Source organism: Nycticebus coucang, chromosome 8 (genome assembly GCF_027406575.1).
Source record: "Nycticebus coucang isolate mNycCou1 chromosome 8, mNycCou1.pri, whole genome shotgun sequence".
Classification (NCBI taxonomy): Eukaryota; Metazoa; Chordata; class Mammalia; order Primates; family Lorisidae; genus Nycticebus; species Nycticebus coucang.
Genome location: NC_069787.1, coordinates 63,228,190 through 63,252,384, shown reverse-complemented (window position 1 = coordinate 63,252,384; position 24,195 = coordinate 63,228,190). Strand labels below are relative to the sequence as shown.

Here is a 24,195-nt window from a genome sequence, read left to right as displayed (position 1 = left end):
CTATGTGATATAGCCTATTGTGCTACAAACTTATATAGCATGTTACTACACTGAATACTGTCACCAGCTACAGTATGGTGGTAAGTATTTGTGTATCTACACATACTGACACATAAAAAAGGTACAGTAAAAATATGGTATAAAATATAAGAAATGGTACACCTGTATTGGATACTTACCATAAGCAGTATGCAGGACTGTAAGTTGCTCTGGGTGAATCAGTGAGTAGTGAGTGAATGAGAAGGCCTAGGACATTCGAGTACACTACTATAGACTTTATAAATATTGTATACTTAAGCTAAGGTTATTTTTTCTTCAGTAATAAATTAATCTTAGGCCAGGCATGGTGGCTCACACCTGTAATCCTAGCACTCTGGGAGGCTGAGGTAGGTGGATTGCTTGAGCTCAAAAGTTCAAGACCAACCTGAGCAAAAGCAAGACCTCAACTGTCTCAAAAATGCAAAAACTAGAAAAACCAGCCTGGTGTTGTGGTGCACACCTGTGGTCCCAGCTACATGGGAGGCTGAGGCAAAAGGATCACTAGAGCCCAGGAGTTAGGGGTTGCTGTGCACTATGATGCCACAGCACTCTGGCCTGGGGCAACAGAGTGAGACTCTGTCCAAAATATATATATATGTAATAATAATCTTAGCTTACTGTAATTTTTTACTTTATAAAATTTAATTTTTTTTTAGCTTTTTGACTATTTTGCAATAATCCTTAGGTTAAAACACAAACAAAATGTATAGCTGTACAAAAATATTTTCTTTCTTCAAATCCTTATTTGATAAATTATTTTCTTTTTTCTTTTTTTGAAACAGTTTCACTTTGTTGCCGTGGTAGAAAGCCATGGTGTCAGAGCTCACAGCAACCTCAAACTCTTGGGCTCAAGTGATTTTCTTACCTCAGCCTCCCAAGTTGCTGGGACTATAGGCTCCTGCCACAACGCCCGGCTATTTTTTAGAGACGAGGTCTTGCTCTGGCTCTGGCTGCTCTCGAACTCCTGAGCTCAGACCATCCACCTGCCTCAGTCTCCCAGAGTGCTAGGATTACAGGTGTGAGCCACCCTGCCTGGTCTTTGATAAACTTTTTTCTATTTCAATTTTTTTTTTTTTTTGGAGACAGAGTCGCCCTCAGTAGAGTACTGTGGCCTCACAGCTCACAACAACCTCAAACTCTTGGGCTTAAGCGATTCTCTTGCCTCAGCCTCCCGAGTAGCTGGTACTACAGGCATCCACCACAACGCTTGGCTATTTTTTTTTTGTAGTTGTCATTGTTGTCAAGCTGGCCTGCGCCGGGTTTGAACCCGCCAGCCCCAGTATATGTGGCTGGCACCGTAACCACTGCACTACGGGTGCTAAGCCTATTTTAAAATTTTTAATTTTTTTCTCTTTAACATTTTTTGTTAAAAAGTGAGATGCACACACACACACACACAAAAGGTAAGACACACACACAGTAGCCTAGGCCTACACAGAGTCAGAATTATCAATATCACTGTCTTCTGCCTCCCTATCTTTTCCCACTGGCTGTCGTGCAGATCAGCAACACACATGGGAGCTTTCATCTCCTATGATGCCTTCCTATTGAAAACCTCCTGAGTGACCTGCCTCAGGCTCTTTTACAGTTGGCTTTTTTTTAATTGTAAATAAGCAGAAGGAATACACTCGGAAATATTGATATAGTACAGCATGATAAAAACATAAACCAGTAACATAGTCACGTATTATCATTATCATGTATTATGAATATAACTGTACCTGCTATCCTTTCATAAGACTGACAAGCACAGGAGGTCTGTTCACACCAGCATCAGCACAAACACTTAAATAATGTGTTGCACTATGACATTGAGATGGCAATAACATCACTAGGCAATAGGAAATTTTCATTTCCATTATAATCTTATGGGACCTGGGCGGTGCCTGTGGCTCAGTGACTAGGGCACCAGCCACATATACTGAGGGTGGCAGGTTCAAACCTGGCCCTGGCCAAACTGCATCAAAAAATAGCCGGGCCTTGTGGCAGGCGCCTGCAGTCCCAGCTTGGGAGGCTCAGGCAAGAGAATCGCCTAAGCCCAAGAGCTGGAGGTTGCTGTGAGCTGTGACCCCAGGGCACTCTACCGAGGGTGACAAAGTGAGATTCTGTCTCTAAAATAAATAAATAAATAAAATAATAATAATAATAATCTTATGGGACCACCGTATTCATATGCCATCTGACCCCGAGTGAAACTTGGTTATGCAATACATGACCATACATTCATGTTAGAAATCATAGGTCTCAGACATACACTTTGAAATGCCTTGGACACACAATATTCTGTTGATTTCTCTGAGTGTTTAGATGTCTAGCTGACTTTGTGGAGATTTTTTGCTTAATTTCTTTCAGGTAGACACAGGCCAATCACCATCTTATTGAGTTTTTATTATGTATTTCTGGGGGAAGCAGGGGGATGAATCAGAATATTCAACTCTAGGTCTATTCTAGACTGTGAGGAGCCAAAGCAAATTGCAATGATAAGAGCCTGCTTGAAGAGATGCCCTTTGCATCATTCTTGTCATGTAACTATATCTCATCCTGTTTGCAGAGTGTTTTGGAAATCAAAAGAATGGAATATGAAAAAATCAATATTTGAGTTATATGAAGAAATCGCACTTTCATTCAGAAACAAGAGTATTAGAGACAAAAGTATAACATCATCGAGAAACGATGAAGCATATGAACAACAGGCTTATGAAAACGTGATCACATTACCTTGTTCCATATGCAAGAATGAAATTTCCCTACCTCGTATTTTTCTCCATAGAAAGCAACATGCAGCCCTGGCCACAATGGGTTTGCAGTGGATGCGTGGAAGAAGACCACCGCCCTCAATACTTTCTATTCAGAGACACTTTCTGATTTCTAATCTATTGTCATCTTCTACATTAAATGAAAAAATCCTACACAAGATTAATAATGCTTTTGAGCTGATTTGCAAGGAACGAACACCAGCATACTACAGGATTTTCGATAGTGTTAATGAGAGTTCCACATATTCTCAAAAAATCTGTCACCTATTAATTAAAGGAGTAGCCATTTGTGAAGACAGGAATTCTTCATGGAAAACTGACATGAAAGATAAATTTACCGTAGTGAATAATTTTGGCACTAGACGCAATGTCTGTTTTTTTGGTTTGTTTGATGGACATTACGGTCCCTCAGCAGCAGAGTTGACAGCAATGGAACTCCCAGTTTTACTTCTCCATCAACTTTCCAAATTTGATCCTTCCTACCAAATGACACCTGAAGAGCAACAACTAGTCAATTCCTTTCATACTGTGTTTAGAGAAGACTACGTAGCAATAGAAGACCTCTTTTCTTCCATAAATAAAAGGACAAGAGGAATGAGGCAGAAGTATGAGAATATACACAAAGCCTTTGCGATGGCATTTTGGAGAATGGATAGGCTTTTACGTCTTGGAAGGAAAGAAGTGTCCAGGGTTCAATGGAGTGGCTGCTCTGCAGTTACTTGTATATTAGAAGGCAACATTGAAAGTCCTTCTGCTCATAAAAATGGGAGGAAAAATAATAAGTGTGATGGATTGGCAAAGAGCTCCTCTTCTCAGATGCCAAAAATAATTTCTGGAACATTACATGTTGCAAACGCTGGTATGTACATTGAATAGCACCATATAACACCCTTACATTTTTGATTCCTGGCACCAATCCCCACCCCCCAAGACTTCCAGAATTCTTCAGTAGCTTAATATTTAGTGACTTAGTAATGCCTAGCAATCACACTGACCAATTTAAGAAACAACAAATAACCACAATTTAATTGCAGATTGCAGGCACAATAATAACTGTGTTTCTTTTTCAAGAAGGCCTAGACGTCAAATAATATGACAAAAATGTAAATATATTTTCCAAAATGGATAGATAACATTAGAGTTATTGATGAAGATAAAAAGCAAATATGCTACATATGCTTAGATCTGAACAAAATGAAAAATGTTTTGCATACCCCCTCTTTTTTTTTTGAGACAGAGTCTCACTATGTGGCCTTCGGTAGAGTGCTGGGGCATCACAGCTCACAGCAACCTCCAACTCCTGGGCTTAGGTGATTCTCTTGGGACTATAGGTCTCCACTACAACACCCGGCTATTTTTTATTACAGTTTGGCCGGGGCTGGGTAAAAATTCAGATTATAAAAGGGAAAAGCTGAGGTCATAATTTAGGCTACAGAAGTGATCCTAAAAGGAAGCCCTTTTCATGGCTTTCTTTCAGCCATTAAAAAAATAAGTTCTACAAAAATTTATCAAGAATACAGGATGGCCATAAAATTTGTGTGCAATTTAAAATCACACACAAACTTTATGGCACCGTGTGTGTGTGTGTGTGTGTGTATGTATGTGTGTATATATATATTTGTATATGTCATTCTTGCACGGGGGCCATGCTAATCTTCTTTGTATAGCTCCATTTTTAGTGTATGTGCTGCCAAAGCAAGCACTGTATGTATATGTATGTGTGTGTATATATACACACTTTTTTTTTTTTTTTGAGACAGAGTCTCACTCTGTTACCCAGGCTGAAGTGCTGTGGCAGTTAGCCTGGCTCACAACAACCTCAGATTCATGGGTTCAAGTGAATCCTCCTGACTCTCAGCCTTCAGCTACTGGGGAGGCTGAGGCTGGGACTATAGGCATTTGCTACAACACCCAGCTAATTTTTCTTTTTCTTTCTTTCTTTTTTTTTTTTGTAGAGACAGAGTCTCACTTTATCATGCTCAGTAGAGTGCCATGGCGTCACACAGCTCACAGCAACCTCTAAGTCCTGGGCTTAGGTGATTCTCTTGCCTCAGCCTCCCAAGTAGCTGGGACTACAGGCCCTAGTCATAACACCTGGATATTTTTTTGTTGCAGTTTGGCCAGGGCCCAGTTCAAACCTGCCACCCTCGGTATATGAGGCTGGTGCCCTACCCACTGAGCCACAGGTGCCACCCAATTTTTCTATTTTTGGTAGAGATAGGGTCTTGCTATTGCTAAGGCTGGTCTCAAACTCATGAACTCAAGTGATCCACTTGCCTCAGCCTCCCAGAGTGCTGGGATTACAGGTGTGAGCCACCATACCAGGCCTCAAGAATATATTTTGTATTTTGTAGAATAGGATGAATTATAGCAAGGGAATTAGTTTTTCTTGTTTGAAATTCATAAAATATCAATGTCATCACAACTTTGGGATTAAAAAAAAACTTCACCTTGCAATGATACATGAATACAATGATGAAGCCACTGAATGGATCCTGAATTTGTGCTTGGGGAGAAAGGTACTTCTAAACTGACATTCTTTTGAAAAACATTTTTATTTATTTTACTGATGCATGTATAGTAATTGTACATATTTATGAGGTACGTGTGATATTTTGAAACATGCATGCCATGTCTTGCTCAGGCTGGTCTTGAATTCATGACCTCAAGCAATCCACCCACCTCAGCCTCCCAGAGTGCTTTTTTTTTTTTTTTTGGAGACAGAGTTTTACTCTGTTGCCCAGGCCATAGTGATATGGTGTCAGCCTAGCTCACAGCAACCTCAAACTTCTGGGTTTAGGTGATCCTCTTGCCTCAGCCTCCTGAGTAGCTGGGACTACAGGCACCTGCCATAAGGTGGGATTTATTTATTTATTTGTTTACTTATTATTACCCTGTTTTCCTGAAAATAAGACATCCTCTGAAAGTAAGACCTACTCACAGGATAGATAAGACATCCCCTGAAAAAAAGACCTAGCGCATCTTTGGGAGCACACCTTAATATAAGACACTGTCTTATTTTCGAGGAAACAGGGTATTATTATTTTTTTTTGTAGAGATAGAGTCTCACTTTATTGCCCTCGGTAGAGTGCTGTGGCGTCACAGCTCACAGCAACCTCCAACTCCTGGGCTTAGGCGATTCTCTTGCCTCAGCCTCCCAAGTAGCTGGGACTACAGGTGCCTGTCACAATGCCCGGCTAGTTTTTGTTGTTGCAGTTTGGCTGGGGCTGAGTTTGAACCCATCACCCTCAGTATATGGGGCCGGCACCCTACTCACTGAGCCACAGGTGCCGCCCTATTTACTTATTTTTGAGACAGAGTCTCATTTTGTCACCCTCGGTAGAATGTTGTGGCATCATAGTTCACAGCAACCTCAAACTCTTGAGCTCAAGCAATTCTCTTGCCTCAGCCTCCACAGTAGCTGGGACTACAGGCGCCCGCCACAACGTTCAGCTATTTTTAGAGACAAGATCTCTCTCTGGCTCAGGCTGGTCTCGAACTTGTGAGTTCAGGCAATCCACCTGCCTCAGTCTCCCAGAGTGCTAGGATTACAGGCGTGAACCACTGCGCCCAGCCAACAATTTTTCTATTTTTAGTTCTTACTCAGGCTGGTCTTGAACTCTTGATCTCAAGCAATCTTCCCACCTTCACCTCCCAGAGCGCTAGGATTACATGTGTGAACCACTGTACCCCGTCTACTAGCATTTTAATAAATATTTTTGGAAATAGTTATGCTAACAGGTTGAAATTATATCTCATTGTGGTTTTGATTTGCATTTCTGTGATGAACAGTGATGTTGAGCATTTTTTATATCCCTGTTGGCTATATGTCTTGGATGCCTTTTGAGAAATAACTATTCAGATCCTTTGCCCACTTTTTAATGGGATTATTTGTATTATTGCTATTGAGTGGAGTTCCTTGTATATTTCAGATATTAATTCTTTCTTGGATGAACATTTTAAAAATATTTTCTCCTATTCTGTTGTCTCTTCACTTTGTTGTTTCCTTTGCTGTGCAGAAGCTGTTTAGTTTAATATAGTCCCATCTACCTGTTCTTTTTTTTTTTTTTTTTTAAACAAAGTCTGTCAGTCAGATTACAATGCTGTGGCATCAGCTTAGCTCACAGCAACCTCAAACTCTTGAGCTCAAGCAATTCTTCTGCCTCAGCCTCCTGAGTAGCTGGGACTTCGGGAGCCTGCCACAATGCCTGCCTAATTTTTCTATTTTTAGTAGAGATAGGTCTTACCCTTGCTCAGGCTGATCTCAAACTCCTGAGCTCAGGGGATCCTACCACCTTGGCCTCCAAAGTGCTGGGATTATAGGTGTGAGCCACCATGCCTGGCCCCATCTGCCTATTTTTATTTATTTGTTGATAATTAATTAATTTATTTACATTTTAGAGACAGGCTGGAGTGCAGTGGCTATTTACAGCTGTGATCCCCTAGTGATCCGCACTGGAGTTTATTTCTGTTGCCTATGCTTTTTAAAGACTTAACTATAAAATCATTGCCTCCAGGGATGTCCGACCTTTTATTTTTTTCCTCTGCCACACATTGGAAGAATAAGAGTTGTCTTGGGCCATACATTAAATACACAAAACACTAACTGGGCGGCGCCTGTGGCTCAGTGGGTAGGGTGCCAGCTCCAAATACCGAGGGTGGTGGGTTTAAACCCGGCCCTGGCCAAATTGCAACAAAAAATAGCTAGGCGTAGTGGTGGGCACCTGTAGTCCCAGCTACTTGGGAGGCTGAGGCAAGAGAATCACCTACACCCATGAGTTGGAGGTTGCTGTGAGCTGTGATGCCACGCCCTCTACTGAGGGTAATAAAGTAAGTCTGTCCTCTAAAAAAAAAAAAAAAAAAAAAAAAAAAACACTAATGAAGGCTGATTAGCAAAAAAAAAGGTACATGCTACTTTTTGTAATATTCAAACTGCACAGATAAATAAAATAAGTCCTCACAAACATGAGGCCTGGCCCACAAGCTGTAGTTTGGACACTCCTGGGCCCCTGACTAATGTCCTAGAGTGTTTCCTTTATGTTTTCTTCTAGTAGCTTTATGGTTTCTGGTCTTACCTTTAAGTCTTTAATCCATTTTGAGTTGATTTTTTTGTATATGAGACATAGGGGTCTGGTTTCATTCTTCTGCATAGGAATATCCAATGTTTTCTAGCACCATTTATTGAAGAGGGGATCTTTCCCCCAGTGTGTTTTTTGCGTCTTTGTTGAAAACTAGTTGGCTGTAAATAAGTGGATTTACTTCTGGTTTCTATTCTGCTCCTTTGGTCTATGTATCTGTTTTTTATACCAATACCAGGCTGTTTTTATTACAAGAGCTTTGTAGTTTATTTTGAAATCTACTTAGGAAGTGTGGAATCTCTAGCTTTATACTTGTTGCTTAGAATCATTTTGAAAACTTGAGTCTTTTGCTGTTTCATACAAATTTTGGATCTTTTTTTTTCTATTTTGTAAAGAGTGTCATTTGTATTTTCTTTAGGAATTTCATTTTCTTTTTAAGTCTACTAATATTTATTTATAATCAGGCTACTCTGATGCTGAGTGCGTGTATATTTAGGATCGTTACATCTTCTTGTTGAACTGATTGCTTTACCATTGTGCAATGACCACCTTTGTCTTTTCTACTGTTTTTGGTTTAGAGTCTGTTTTATCTGCTATAAGCACATCAACTCCTATTCACTTTTGTTTTCCATTTTCATGGAATATATTTTTTCCAACACTTTACCTTCAGTTTATGAGTATTTTTAATAATAAGACAGTTACCTGTTAGTGCTGTCTATACCTTGTAGAGTGCTGTTTTTAACCACCCTGTCAATCTCTTATCTCTCTCTCTCTTTTTCTTTTTTTTTCTTGAGACAGAGTCTCACTATATTGCCCTTGGTTAAGTGCCATGGCGTTACAGCTCACAGCAACCTCCACAATGCCCAGCTATTTTTTTTTTTTTTTTTTTTTTTGAGATAGAGCCTCAAGCTGTTGCCCTGGGTAGAGTGCTGTGGCATCACAGCTCACAGCAACCTCCAACTCCTGGGCTCAAGCAATTCTCCTGCCTCCGCCTCTCAGGTAGCTGGGACTACAGGCGCCACCACAACGCCTGGCTATTTTTTGGTTGTAGTTGTCATTGTTGTTTGGCGGGCCCAGGCTGGATTTGAACCCACCAGCTCAGGTGTATGTGGCTGGGGCCCTAGCCGCTTGAGCTACAGGCACCAAGCCTGTTGTATGTTTTAATTTCACTTAAATAATTTTGCAAGACATTATTATAGGTTTATATATTTTATATTTATTTACATTTATTCATATGTTTACTATTATTTGTATTCTCTCTTCTTACATTTGGAATATTTTCTCTTCTGTCTAAAATACATTCTGTAGAATTTTTGTTAGTGATGGTTTGTTGGTGTCAAACTCAGACTTTGGGTGAAATTTTCTCAAAAGACATTTTTATTGCGTAAAAAATTGGCAGCTATTTTCTCTTGCTTTTTTTTTTTTGAGACAGAGTCTCATTATGTCGCCTTCAGTAGGTGCTGTGGCATCACAGCTCACAGCAATCTCCAACTCCTGGGCTTAGGCTATTCTCTTGCGTCAGCCTCCGGAGTAGTTGGGACCACAGGTGCCTGCCATAAGGCCCGGCTATTTTTTGTTTGCAGTTTGTCCAGGGCCGGTTTGAATCCACCACCCTTGGTATATGGGACCTGCACCCTACCCACTGAGCCACAGGCCCCACCCTTTTTCTCCCTATTTTAAAGACAATCTTTCCATTCTCTTTTGGTTTCTGTTGTTTCTGGTAAAAAGCAGATCCGTTAGCAGGGTAATCCTAGCATTCTGGGAGGCCGAGGAAGGTGGATTGCCTGAGCTCACAAGTTTGAGACCAGCCTGAGCTAAAGTGAGACCTCATCTCTAAAAAAAAAACCCAGCTGGGCATTATGGTGGGCACCTGTAGTCCCACCTACGCGGGAGGCTGAGGCAAGAGAATTGCTTGAGCTCAAGAGTTTGAGGTTGCTGTGAGCTATGAAGCCATGAGACTCTACCAAGGGTGACAAAGTAAGACTCGGTCTCAAAAAAAAAAGCAGATCCTTGGAAGGTAATCAGTTTTCTGATTTTTCATTTAATGTCTCTTTGTCTTTAGTGTTGCACAATTTCTCTATAATGTGTTTACAAGTGAATTCTTTTTTTTTAGAGGCAGTCTCACTTTGTCACCCTTGATAGAGTACCAATGGTGTCATAGCTCACAGCAACCACAAAGTCTTGGGTTCAAGCAATTCTTTTGCTCATGGCAACCTCAAATTCTTGGGCTCAGGTGATCCTCTTGCCTCAGCCTCCTGAGTAGCTGGAAGTAAAGGCTCTCACTACAATGTCAGGCTAATTTTAGAGATGGGGTCTCGCTCTTGCTCAGGCTGGTCTGGAACTTGTGAGCTCAGGAGATCCACCCATCTCAGCCTCTCAGAGTAGTAGGATTATAGGCAAGAGCCACCACTCCCGCCCCTACAAGTAAATTTTTAAAGTCCCATTTAAGTCTGGGTGAGGTGGCTCAAGCCTGTAATACCAGCACTCTGGGAGGCTAAGAAGGGCATATTGCTTAAACTCATGAGTTTGAGACTAGCTGAGCAAGAATGAGACTCCATCTCTACTAATTAGAGCACAAGAGTTTGAGGTTGCTATGAGCTATGATGCCCTGGTACTCTACCCAGGGCAGCAGAGTGAGACTGGCTCAGCTCAAAACAAAAACAAAAACAAAAAAACCCAAAAAACATTTGAGATTATTTTGACTTCTTGACTTTGTGAATTAGTGTCTGTAATTATTTTTCAAAATTTGCCTCTACTAATTCTTTCTTTCTTTCTTTTTTTCTTTTTTTAAGACAGAGCCCCAAGCTGTCACCCTGGGTAGAGTGCTATGAGTCACAGCTCATAGCAACCTCCAACTCTTGGGCTTAAGTGATTCTCTCGCCTCAGCCTCCCAAGTAGCTGGGACTATAGGTGCCCGCCACAATGCCAGACTATTTTTTGGTTGTAGTTGTCATTGTTGTTTGCCAGACCTGGGCTGGATTCAAACCTGCCAGCTCTGGCTTGAGCTACAGGCTCAAGTAGGATAGAGGCAGTAAACATTAGGATCTTGGCATCAATAGATGTCATTAGGGGGTCTGGGTTGTGCATCCATATTTCTCTGGCAGGGCCTGGTCTTGACTCCACCCTCAGGCATCTCCTTCTTGTTGAGATTCTTTTCTTTTTTCTTTTAGACTGAGTCTCATTCTGTTGCCCTTGGTAGAGTGCTGTGGAGTCATAGCTCACAGCAACCACAAACTCTTGGGCTCAAACAATCTTCTTGCCTCAGCCTCCCAAGTAGCTGAGACTATAGATACCTTCCACAACACCCAGCTATTTTTAGAGACAGGGTCTTACTCTTGCTCAGACTGGTCTTGAACTCCTAGGCTCAAGACATCCACCTGCCTCAGCCTCCCAAAGTGTTAGGATTACAGGCGTGAGCCACCGCACATGGCTCTGAGCTTCTTGTTTTTACTGAACATCCTTGCATTTTGCTTTCTTGAGTTTTGCTTTATGGTTGCTGAACCAAACCTGCAGTACTGTTGGATATATGTCTATTTTTGAGGCTACCTCTATCTGAAGGCTGAGGTTTGGGTATGGGTTCTTATTGAATAAGATGTTCAAAGCTTCTAGTTGCTTCTCAGTAAACATTGTTTATCTTCTGTGTGAATGCATCTGGTGCTTGCCTTCAGGAAGCTCTGCCATGCCTGATATCTTCTGATCAGATGTGATCCTCTGATTGCTTTAAGATTTTTATTTATGGGCGGCGCCTGTGGCTCAGTGAGTACGGCGCCGGCCCCATATGCCGAGGGTGGCGGGTTCAAACCCAGCCCCAGCCAAACTGCAACAAAAAAATAGCTGGGCGTTGTGGCGGGCGCCTGTAGTCCCAGCTACTCGGGAGGCTGAGGCAAGAGAATCATGTAAGCCCAAGAGTTAGAGGTTGCTGTGAGCCGTGTGACGCCACAGCACTCTACCCGAGGGCCGTACGGTGAGACTCTGTCTCTACAAAGAAAAAAAAGATTTTTATTTATTTATTTCTTTTTTGAGACAGAGTCTCACTTATTAACCTTCAGTAGAGTGCTGTGGCGTCACAGCTCACAGTAACCTCCAAATCTTTGGGCTTAGGTGATTCTCTTGCCTCAGCCTCCCGAGTAGCTGGGACTACAGGCGCCCGCCACAATGCAGTTTGGCCGGGGCTGCGTTTGAACCCACCACCCTTGGTATATGGGGCCGGCGCCTTACCCACTAAGCCACAGGCACTGCCCTGCTTTAAGAGTTTTAAAAAATTTGTTGTAGGGCGGCGCCTGTGGCTCAAGGAGTAGGGCGCCGGTCCCATATGCCGGAGGTGGTGGGTTCAAACCCAGCCCTGGCCAAAAAACCACAAAAAAAAAAAAAAAAAATTTGTTGTATTTGGTTCTTTTGTGGATGGAAGCTATTAAATCTTTTGGTCATTTTCATGGTTTCTTGCCTCTTACGTACAATTTTGAACATTTTATTTTTCAACATGTACCACACATTTAATATTTTGTGTCTAATAATTTTGGTATCTAATCTCCTCGTAGGTCTATTTCTGCTGCCTGATTTCTGCTGGATTTGCTCATTGTGTTTAGTTTCATTCTGTTAATTCATTTTTTATACAAATTAATTTAGTTTTTTATTGGTCACAGAACATATATTACTTTAATTTGAAATTTATAGAATCTTTTATGGCCCAGAATATGGTCTATCTTGCCAAATGTCTGTATGCATTTAGGAAAAAAAGGTATATCCTGCTATTGTTGATGGAGTGTTCTATTAATATAAATTAAGCCACGTTGGGTTTTTGATATAGTTTAAGTTCTCCATGTTCTTATTGATTTCCTTCTATGTCATTACTGACTACTTTGTCTATCATTTTTGAGTCAGGGCCTTACTCTGTTGCTGGCATCATCATAGCTCACTGAAATCTCAAGCTCTCGGCCTCAAGCTATCCTCTTGCTTCAGTTTCCCAAGTAGTAGGTATTAGAAGCATGTGTCACCATGACAGGCTGGTCTGTCAATTATTGAAAAAATGCTATTGAAATCTTTTTTTTTTTGAGACAGAGCCTTAAGTTGTCGCCCTCGGTAGAGTGCTGTGGCATCACAGCTCACAGCAACCTCCAACTCCTGGGCTCAAGCGAGTCTCCTGCCTCCACCTCCCAAGTAGCTGGGACTACAGGCACCTGCCACAATGCCTGGCTATATTTTTTGGTTGCAGCCATCAGCCATCTTTGTTGTTTGATGGGCCCAGGCTGGATTTGAACCCGCTACCTCAGGTGTATGTGGCTGGCGCCTTAGCCGCTTGAGCCACAGGTGCTGAGCCTTGAGCCACAGGCGTTGAGCCTGAAATCTTGACTTTAATATTGAATTTGTCTATTTCCTGTTGAAGTACTATAAGGTTTTACTTGCAGGATTTTGAGGCCCTGCATTAAGTACTTGCATATTTAGAATTATGTTCACTTGTTGGCTCTTTAATTATAATATAGTGTCCTATATTGCTGGCAGTTTTTCTTGTTTTAATGTTTACTTTGTCCAGCATTACTATATCCAGGAGTCCTCAAACTGCGGCCCGTGGGCCACATGAAGCGGTGTGAATTGTATTTGTTCCTGTTTTGTTTTTTACTTCAAAATAAGATATGTGCAGTGTGCATAGGAATTTGTTCATAGATTTTTTTTCTTTCTTTATTTATTTTTTTCTTTTTGGGGCAGGAATTTGTTCATAGTTTTTTTTTTTTAAACTATAGTCTGGCCCTCCAATGGTCTGAGGGACAGTGAATTGGCCCCCTGTTTAAAAAGTTTGAGACGCCTGCTATAGTCACTGTAACTCTTTTTTTTTTTTTTGGTAGTGACAGAGTCTCACTTTATGGCCCTCGGTAGAGTGCCGTGGCCTCACACAGCTCACAGCAACCTCCAACTCCTGGGCTTAAGCGATTCTCTTGCCTCAGCCTCCCGAGTAGCTGGGACTACAGGCGCCTGTCACAACGCCCGGCTATTTTTTGGTTGCAGTTTGGCCGGGGCCGGGTTTGAACCCGTCACCCTCAGTATATGGGGCCGGCGCCTTACCGACTGAGCCACAGGCTCTGCCCCTAGTCACTGTAACTCTTATAACATTATCATGCTATCTTCTTCCATTCCTGCTCACAACAACCTCCAACTCCTGGGCTTAGGCGATTTGTCTTCATATTTAAAATGCATTTAACAGGCTGGGTGTGGTGGCTCATGCCTATAATGTTAGCACTCTAGGAAGCAGAGGTGGGAGGATCCCTCGAACTCAGTTCAAGACCAACCTGAGCAAGAGTTAGATACCTACCATCTCTATTAAATATAGAAATATTGGCTGATCATGGTGGTGCATGCTGGTAGTCCCAGCTACTTTGGAGGCTGAGGCAGGAGGATTCCTTGAGGCCAGGAGTTGTGAGCTAGGCTGAGGCCATGGCATCTCCATCTCAAAAAATATATATATTTATTGTCAGCAGCATATATTTGAGTCTAGTTTTTTAATATACCCTGAAAAATTTCTGCTTTTTAATTTTTTTCCATTTATACTTAATGTGATTATTTTTTTTTTTGGCCGGGGCTGGGCTTGAACCCGCCACCTCCGGCATATGGGACCGGCGCCCTACCCGTTGAGCCACAGGCGCCGCCCACTTAATGTGATTATTGATTTAGTTAGGTGTACAAATATCTTGAATTTTTTTCCGTTTCATCTATTTTTTGATTTGTTTTTCTTTTACTACTATTTTTTTTTTCTGAGATAGAGCCTCAAGCTATAGTGCTGGGTAGAGTGCCATGTGTCACAGGTCACAGCAACCTCAAACTCTGAGGCTTAAGTGATTCTCTTGCCTCAGCCTCCCAAGTAGCTGGGACTACATGCGTCTGTCACAAGGCCCGGCTATTTTTGGTTGTAGTTGTCATTGTTTGGCAGGCCCAGGCCAGATTCGAACCCGCCAGCTCTGGTGTATGTGGCTAGCACCTTAGCCACTTGAGCTACAGGTGCCACCTTACTACCTTCTTTTGAATTAGTTTTTGTCATTCTGTTCTATCTCCTTTGTTAGGTTATTACCTGTAACTCTTCATTATGCTATTTAATGGTTTCCTTGGGATGTTATATACCTTTAACTTCTCACATTCTACTTCAATATAATACTACTGTACATATAGAATTCTCACAAAGATATACTTTTATTTCTTCTGTCCCAGGCTACTATTTTGATCACACATTTTACATATATATTATATAATACATAATATACAGTATATAATAAACATAAACATACATAATATACAATAAATATAATGTATATTATATAATGTAAAATGTGCATATATACATAGTATGTATTCTTCTTTCCATATCATATCTGAAAACATCCTGTTATCGTTTAAATACTTTTAAGAGTGAAAAAAAATGATACAATTACCCATGAAGTGAAATTCCTGGTGTTCTTTATTCTTTTGTGTAGATCTATATTTGTGTAGTGTTTTTCCTCTGCTTGAAAAACTTCTTTGGTTTTTGTGAAATGGATTTTCTTGTAATGAATTCTTAAGAATTTAGGTTGGGCATTGTAGCTCATGCCTATAATCTCAGCACTTGGGAGGCCAAGGTGGGTGGATTATCTGAGCTCATGAGTTCAAGACCAGTCTGAGTCAGAGCAAGACCTCATCTCTAAAAAAAATAGCTGGGCGTTGGAGAGGGCGCCTGTAGTCCCAGCTACTTGGGAGGCTGAGGCAAGAGACTCACTTCAGCCCAAGAGTTTGAGGTTGCTGTGAGCTGTGACACCACAGCACTCTACTGAGGGTGACAAAAAAAAGATTTACACCTTAGTTTTTAAAAAGATATGCTTATTTGGTATATACATAGTATATACATATGTATATTTTTCCTTTCAGTTATTAAAAATATTTCTCATTGTCGGGCGGCGCCTGTGGCTCAGTCGGTAAGGCGCCGGCCCCATATACCGAGGGTGGCGGGTTCAAACCTGGCCCCGGCTTAACTGCAAACAAAAAATAGCCGGGCATTGTGGCGGGCGCCTGTAGTCCCAGCTACTTGGGAGGCTGAGGCAAGAGAATCGCTGAAGCCCAGGAGTTGGAGGTTGCTGTGAGCTGTGTGAGGCCACGGCACTCTACTGAGGGCCATAAAGTGAGACTCTGTCTCTACAAAAAAAAAAAATATATATATATTTCTCATTGTCATCTTGCTTGCATTTTTAATGAGAAGTCTGCTGTCAACATTACACGTGTCTCTCTGTTCTACACATAATAAAGTTTTCCCCATGTGGCTAGTTTGAAGATTCTTCTCTTTATCATTGGTTTTAAGCAATTTCATTTTGATGTACTCCATTTCTTCCCTCCTCACTTCCCTCTTCTCCCCAAGACATTCCCATTATGTACTTCAGGCACTTGAAATTGGGCCATGGCTCATTAAAGCTCTTTTCACTTTAATTTTTTTCCCTATACTTTGTTTTTATACTCATATTGTTTCTACTGTTTTGTCTTCAAGTTCACTAATCTTTCCTTCTGCAATGCCTAATCTATTAACCACATCCAGTGTATTTTTCATTTTAGATATTATAATTTTCATCTCTAGCTTTTTTTTAATCTTCCATGTCTATTCACTTTTCGAACATACAGAGTGCAGTAATAATAACTTTTTATATTCTTCCCTACTAATTTGACATCTGTATCATTTTGGGTTTGGTTTTAATTCATTGAATTTTCACTTATCATGAGTAGTATTTTCTTGTTTATTTGCATGCTTGGTGTACTAGTTTTCTAGGGCTTCTATTATAAATTACCAAAAACTTAGTGATTTAAAACACAAAAATTTATTCTCTCATGGTTTTGAAGGCCAGAAACCTGAAGTCAAAATGTTACCAGGGCTATGCTTCTGAAGTCTCTAGGATAACATTTTTTCTTGCCTCTTCTAGTTTATGGTGGCTCTAGGAATTACATACCCATGGCTGCATAATTCCAATCTCTCTTTATTTTATTTTATTTTTTTTTTGAGACAGAGTCTCATTCTGTTGTCCATGTTGGAGTACCATGGTGTCAGTCTGGATTATAGCAGCCTCAAACTCCTGGGTTTAAGAGATCCTCCTTGCTTCAGCCTCCCAAGTAGTTAGGACTATGGGCCCTGGCCACAACACCTGACTAATTTTTTCTATTTTTAGTAGAGACAAAGTCTCACTCTTCTCAGGCTGGTCTCAGACTCCAGAGCTCAAGCAATCCACCTGCCTCAGCCTCCCAGAGTGCTAGGATTACAGATATCAGCCACTGTGCCCCGCCTGTCTTGATCTTTCAAAAATTTTTAGAGACAAAGTCTCACTCTGTTGTCCAGGTTGGAGTGCAGTGGTCCAATAGTAGTTCACTGTGACCTTGAACTCCCTAAACTCAAGTGATTCTCCTGACTCAGCCTCTTGAGTAGCTAACTACAGGCACCAAATGATTTTTTTTTTTTTTAGAGATTGGTCTTGCTATGTTCCTAGACTGGTTTCAAATTCCTGGACTTAAGCAATCCTCTTGCCTCATCCTTCCCAAACACTGGGATTATAGGCATGAGCCACTGTGCTCAGCTTCTGCCTCAGACTTCTTAAGTTTTTTTCTTACTATTTTCCCCATGTGTCTCTACTCTGTATGTCTCTTGTATGGACATTTCTTAACAGATTCAGAGCCCATTTGGATAATTCAGGATGACCTCATTTTAAGATCCTTGATTACAACCAAATTATAACTTAACTAAAGACTATTTTTCCAAATAAGGTCATATTCACGGATTCTGAGGGTTAGCATGTAAATATGTCTTTTTTTTTTTTTTTTTTGTAGAGACAGAGTTTCACTTTATTGCCCTCGGTAGAGTGCCATGGCATCACACAGCTCACAGCAACCTCCAACTCCTGGGCTTAGGCGATTCTCCTGCCTCAGCTTCCCGAGTAGCTGGGACTACAGGCGCCCGCCACAACGCCCGGCTATTTTTTTTGTTGTTGCAGTTTGGCCGGGGCTGGGTTTGAACCCGCCATCCTCGGTATACGGGGCCAGCGCCCTGCTCACTGAGCCACAGGCGCCACCCGTAAATATGTATTTTTGAACATAGCTTTCTTCTGGGATCATATTAACCAGAAAGTTTGAACCTTTCAGATACTGCTTTTACAATTTGCCAAGCAAGCCCTGATAGGGCCCAATTTTGTCTAATTATTCCTCACTACTGAGGCCACACCTGTCTAAGTAAGCTACTTGATGTTTCATGGTTTTTTTTTGTGGGGGGGAGGTGTCAGTCTGACTGGTTGGGGCAGGAATTGTTCCTAGCCCTTTGTGAACCCTGGGTAATATCCCTCTAATGCTTTTCATATTTCACAAATAGTTGAAACCCATGCGTAAAATAGTTAGGTTTTAAAAGGGTTCAATGGTGAGCAATGTACAATGAACATGATCACATATCTTACAAAACAAAAGAATCTAAAGAACATTAGTAAGGCTCTCTTTTGTTAATCATTAGCAGAAGAGGCACACAGTTGCTATCCATACATCCGATTAAACAAACTGAGCCTCTTTTGGCTAAATTACATCTCTGAACAAAAATTGGATAGAGCTTGTTTCCATAACCTTATTTACACACGCTTTAAATTTACTTATGATCCATTCTAATTGCTTTTCTTTTCCTCCAAGACTATTTTTTTTTTTTTTAGGAGATCCAAGTTAACTGCTACCTGCCACCCTTGTCTTGAATTCTACTTCATGTATTTTTTTTTTTTTTTTATTGAGACAGAGTCTCACTTTGTCACTGTCTGTAGAGCACTATGGTGTTATAGCTCACAGCAAATGCAAACTCTTGGGCTCACGCAGTTCTTTTACCTCAGCCTCCCCAGTACCTGGGACTACACATTCCCACCACAACACCCGGCTAATTGTTTTTGTTTGTTTAGCAAGCCTGGGCTGGGTTTGAACCCACCAGCCCTGGTGCATGTGGCTGGATCCCTAACCACTGAGCTATGGGCGCCCAGCCTAAAGTTTTTTTTTTTATAATTCTTTTTTTGTAGAGACAGAGTCTCGCTTTATGGCCCTCGGTAGAGTGCCATGGCATCATACAGCTCACAGCAACCTCCAACTCCTGGGCTTAAGCGATTCTCTTGCCTCAGTCTCCCGAGTAGCTGGGACTACAGGTGCCCGCCACAATGCCCGGCTATTTTTTGGTTGCAGTTCAGCCGGGGCCGGGTTTGAACCCGCCACCCCCGGTATATGGGGCTGGCGCCTTACCGACTGAGCCACAGGCACTGCCCCTTATAATTCTTTTATAAATGGGTTTGAAATGTTTCCCCTGAGTTTCTGTTGGAGGCCTCTCTTTGTCTGCTTTCTCTCTCTGGGAACACTAAATAACCTTTCCAAGTACCTACCTATTAAATTACCTTCTTGAATCCTCACAATAGCCTTGACAACACTGCAGGTGAAAACTGTTACTCAGGGAAGTGAAGTGACTTAATGAAGGTCACACAGACAAGTTGGGATTAAAGTCTAACTGCATCAGACTCCTAAGTCTATCTTCCCACTCCCCTACGCTTTCTTCTACACAAGCCCTCTATTACCTTGTGCATCCTAGGTGCGTTTTTTCTTACCACCACATAAAACTTCTCTTCCTCTTCCCTCATTCTTTTTAAAACACTAAGTAATTTCCTGACTTTACCTGAGGAAAATCTTGCCCACTCAGCTCTAGAATTCTCTGCTTGGGATTCTGGAGTTCACCTTTAAGTTTATTGGACTCTTCCGGCTCACAAACGTTGGAGATAAGCAGTAATTGCAGGAGGCAATTACACGACTGTCCTCTGTAAGAAACAGATTGATTATGCCTCTATAAAAGGTTTGGGCATCATCTCAAAAGCAGTTTTTCAGTCCTCAAGATTACTATTCCTAAACATGTTGCTCTTCCAGTAACCCTGTTCCATTTTCATTCTGATAACATTTTATGAAGAGCACAATCTCTCCAACTACTGAAAGCTGTTACCTTTGTATGTAGGAATTGAACTCATTTATGCTCAAATTAAAATTTTTATGTAATGGTCTTCATTACACAGTTCACTGCTTGGTTAGCTATTCTCATTTTCTCCAAACGGATGTTACAGAAACCTTTCTTTAAAGCCATCTGTCCTCCTTTCTACTCTCCAGACTACATGGACCTAACAATATATATATATATATATTTTTTGTTTGTTTGTTTTGAGACAGAACTTCACTTTATCGCCCTCAGTAGAGTGTTGTAGTGTCACAGCTCACAGCAACTTCCAATGCCTGGCTATTTTTTTGCTGCAGTTTGGCCCGGGCCAGGTTTGAACCTACCACCCTTGGTATATGGGGCCGGCACCCTCCCCACTAAGCCACAGGCGCCACCCAAGACCTAACAATATTTTAAAATGTCTCCCCAATCTCCCATCTTCGTGGGTGCCTTTTTTTTGATTAACTTGTTCAAGCTTTCACTTTAATGTGTGATTTCAAAAACCTCATTTGTGGCTGACAGCATGCCACCCCAAATTCTGGAAATCAAGCTAGTGACTGCACATCTAATTTCTTAAAATCTGTTCCATTAGTGCAGAGTCTGAATTTTATTTACCTTCTATTTGCTGGGCTATGCATGCATGAACACTTGGGAAACACTAGCTCCCTCTTCTTCGTATTTTCTTTCTTTCATACACCATTCAAATAAGTAAAATACGTGAGCTATTCAGAAGGCAGTATTTCTCTTAACAGAACAAACTAAAAAGAAAAAAAAAGAGTGAATAAACTTTCAATTAAGTAATTTGCTTAAAGTCCAGCAGCAAGCCAACAGGAGAGTAACTGCAGCCAGAGTTTACGAACCCTTCTAGGAAATTTTATTATGCTGAACGACAGGGATGTTCACAAATAATAAAATGTGCTGAAATGGTATTTAAAAAAGGCAAATAATGCATAAGGTTACGTTCATCAAGCTCTCTGCAGAGGAAACCCAAAACCAAAATGCCCTATCCTTCCATTTTAAGTTCTATTTCTGTTAAATTTTTCTCAAATTATTCTTCTCAAAGCTTTTTCTTTTTGCTGAATGGGTTTGTCTTCTACATGTAAATAAACATTTAGGAAATCAGAGGATTTGACTATTCTGAGCTAAATTATGTCCCTTGTGTTTTTAGAGCGATGGCCATACTATTTGTATGAATTTATGTACACCCATAAAAAGTTTTCCAATTTAGCTCTCTCCCCTCCTCTTTCTGTCTGTCTCTCCTCTCTCCCTCTCTCCCTTTCCTCTCTCTCTTCTCCCCCTGCCGCCTCTCCTTTTCTCTCCTTGGTGCTGCTCTGCAGCATCCCTCCCTCACCAATAAAAACCTTTCGTACAAAAAAAAAAAAAAGTTTTCCAATTTAGAGGTATTAAACCACATATCCTCCTAATACAACAATTATATGTACTCAGCTGGTATGTTAAATACAATTCCATTCTGTTCTGCAGCTATAATTTGCAATCCAGTAAAATATTTTACTAATTTGCATTCTGCAGAATGTAAGAATGACCAGCAGTAATGAAAAGTTAATGCAGAACAAGTAACTGAACTATATTTCTTTAAAAAAAAATTCAACTATCATACTGTGATCTCAAAATAATTTAGATAACATTTTGTAATTATAAATGATTTGATATCAAGAAAAGCTATTGACAAAAAAAAAAAAAAGAAAAACTATTGCCTGTGCTAAATATGTAATTATGTGTCTAACAACTTGGAGAAACTAAATTTTTCCTAACAAACTAAAAAAAAAAACCAATAAAACCTATGTAAACCAAAGAAAGTTTTAGTGATACATCTATCCCCCAGTCTGTTCTGAGTTATGTTTAAAATCTAAGATTTCAATGAAGGCTGGTGTATAGTCGCATACCACTTGCAGTCCCCTGGCTATTTGGGAGCGCTAGGGCAGGAGGATCATTTGAGCCCAGGAATTCAAGGCCACAGTGAACTATGACTATGCCACTGCACTTGAGCCTAGGTTTCAGGTGGAGCCCTGCATCTTAAAAAAAGAAATAAAGGAAAAAGTTCAATGAAAAACACACCACATTCATTGGAACCACAAATAAACTACAAACAATTTCTAAGATTTCAGTTTTCAACCAAAGGGTTTTCTTTAATGCTGGCAGCCTATTATCCATTTAATACATGAATAACACGTATTTCCCCTTCATAGAATGAATTGACTTAAATTTTTTTAAACACACATTATAGGAACATAGCAAGACTAACCATTAACAGTGGCATTTACGAGTTACAAAACTGTCAAACCCTTTGTTTTTAAAAATATCAGTTCTAACTCAAAAAGCATATATTTAAAAACATTTTAACCTTGGTGCCTGTACATTGGTTACGGCACCAGCCACATACACCAAGGGTGGAGGGTTCCAACCCATCGGGGCCAGCTAAACAACCGCAACAAAAAAACAGCCGGGAGTTGTGGTGGGCACCTGTAGTCTCAGCTACTTGGGAGGCTGAGGCAAGAGAAAATTGCTTAAGCCCAAGAGAGTTGGAGGTTGCTGTGAGCTGTGACACCACGGCACTCTACCTAGGGTGACATAGTGAGACTCTGTCTCAAAAAAAATTAACACATTGCTGACTAGTCAGGAGTTATCCAGTAACATGGCTAGTATCTGCATAAAATTGCCAGTCAAGGTGTTAAGATGTTGAGGTGCCAAGTGACTGTATATTATAAGCAGCTGAGAGATGAGGTAGGGCAAAAAGAATAAAATAGGCTGAATTTGGGGCATTTGGGAATTGAAACTGAGAGAAATGAATCAGGAACAGCTGCTAAGTTAACACATTGTTGGCCGGCAATTTTATGCAGAAATTATCTATGTTACCAGGTAACCTGTGACCTGTCAGCAATGTGTTAAAAATCTGCTGTAAAGATTATATGTTGGCTACAAAAAAGGTCGACTCTTGATCTGAGGATGTTTCATAAAAAATTCAGAAATTTAATTTAGTATGGGTGGCGCCTGTGGCTCAAAGGAGTAGGGCGCCGGCCCCATATGCTGGAGATGGTGGGTTCAAACCCAGCCCCAGCCAAAAACTGAAAAAAAAAAAAAAAAAAAAAAAAAAATTTAGAAATTTAATTTAGTATTAAATTTAGAATACTAAATGCAGTAATTTTAAACACTTGAAGTCACTTACCAATGAGGGATAAAATGGCCTCCTCAGTTTGAAATCTAATTACTGTAAACTACCTGGTAGTGATATTATATACTTAAAAAATACATTTTCATGGTCTGCTGTGTAGCACTGAAACACAGAATTAAAGTTACCAGATTTTGATACAACAGGCTATTAAATTTGTAGAATAAAATTTTATTAAAAAATTTTTTTTAGGTACTGTGCAGGCAGTTTTATGCAGAAATGGGAAAGATTTTTGCTTAACCAAAGAACACACTACACGAAACATAAATGAAAGAAGAAGACTGCTTCAAGATGGAGCAATGATTAGTCCACATGAACCATGTGGACTCCTAGAAGGGCAAATAAAAACTACACGAGGACTTGGATTTCATGGAAATCTCAAACTGAAAAAATTCATTATCCCAGCACCCCAAACTATTTCTGTGCCTATAGATGACTTATGTCAATTCCTTATCCTAGCTACTAATGGTCTCTGGGAAGTTTTGGACACAAAGGAAGTCACTGCACTGGTAATGACAACCTTTGACGTGTATAAGGAAATATACCATTCTACCATAGAAAACAAATCTTCACCATCCAATGAGCCTCTGCTTTTTTCAACCAGTAAAGCAAGCATTACTAAATCAGAAAGTGACATTCATGTACTGTTTCAGTATAAACCTCAGCCTAAAGAACATGTGTTAACTACAAACTCAAAGAAAAATTTGTCCAATTCAAAATGTTCTAATAATTTCATTTGTAACCCCCCAAATGTAGACACATTTCCACCAGAAGTGACTCACCATGAACTTTGCAGTGAAAAGGAAACTGACAGATCACCTAGTGTAAATGGGGTGCAAAAGAATAAAAAAGACTCAGGCACTAAGAGTTTCTATGAAGGTGCAGCTGAGTATGTTAGCCGAGAACTTGTAAGTGCTGCATTAGCGGCTGGCTCAAGAGATAACGTTACAGTTATGGTAATATTCCTCAATGGAAGTGAATATCAGTTTCTGACATAAAAAATAAATATCCAGGGCACCAAAATACAATGCCATACAGATAATTCTTCAATAAACTAGGTATCAAGAAAATTCATCAATATCATGCAAATTTTATATAGAAGCAGATATTAGGTTATATGCCTTTTATGTATGTTTTATGCCAAAAAAGAGAGAAACCAAT

At 40.5% G+C, this 24,195-nt stretch overlaps 1 protein-coding gene and 1 non-coding gene across 2 annotated transcripts; one reads left to right on the top strand and one right to left on the bottom strand.

The window, feature by feature from the left end:
- Nucleotides 1-189: 189 nt before the first annotated feature.
- Nucleotides 190-24,061, top strand: PP2D1 (protein phosphatase 2C like domain containing 1). The gene is made up of 3 exons (XM_053598828.1): nt 190-221; nt 2,591-3,654; nt 23,227-24,061. The coding sequence occupies exons 1-3, from the start codon at nt 190-192 to the stop codon at nt 24,030-24,032; spliced, it is 1,902 nt and encodes a 633-aa protein (XP_053454803.1). The 3' UTR covers nt 24,033-24,061.
- LOC128592949 (U6 spliceosomal RNA) lies at nt 4,392-4,498 on the bottom strand. Its single transcript, XR_008382154.1, has one exon. It is a non-coding gene; the product is annotated as a U6 spliceosomal RNA (small nuclear RNA).
- Nucleotides 24,062-24,195: the final 134 nt, after the last annotated feature.

Coding starts and splice junctions, on each gene's coding strand:
- PP2D1 (XM_053598828.1), top strand. CDS start 190: ATGCAGGACTGTAAGTTGCTCTGGGTGAATCA. Junction 222..2,590: donor AAGTTGCTCTGGGTGAATCA/GTGAGTAGTGAG, acceptor TCCTGTTTGCAG/AGTGTTTTGGAAATCAAAAG. Junction 3,655..23,226: donor ATTACATGTTGCAAACGCTG/GTATGTACATTG, acceptor AATTTTTTTTAG/GTACTGTGCAGGCAGTTTTA.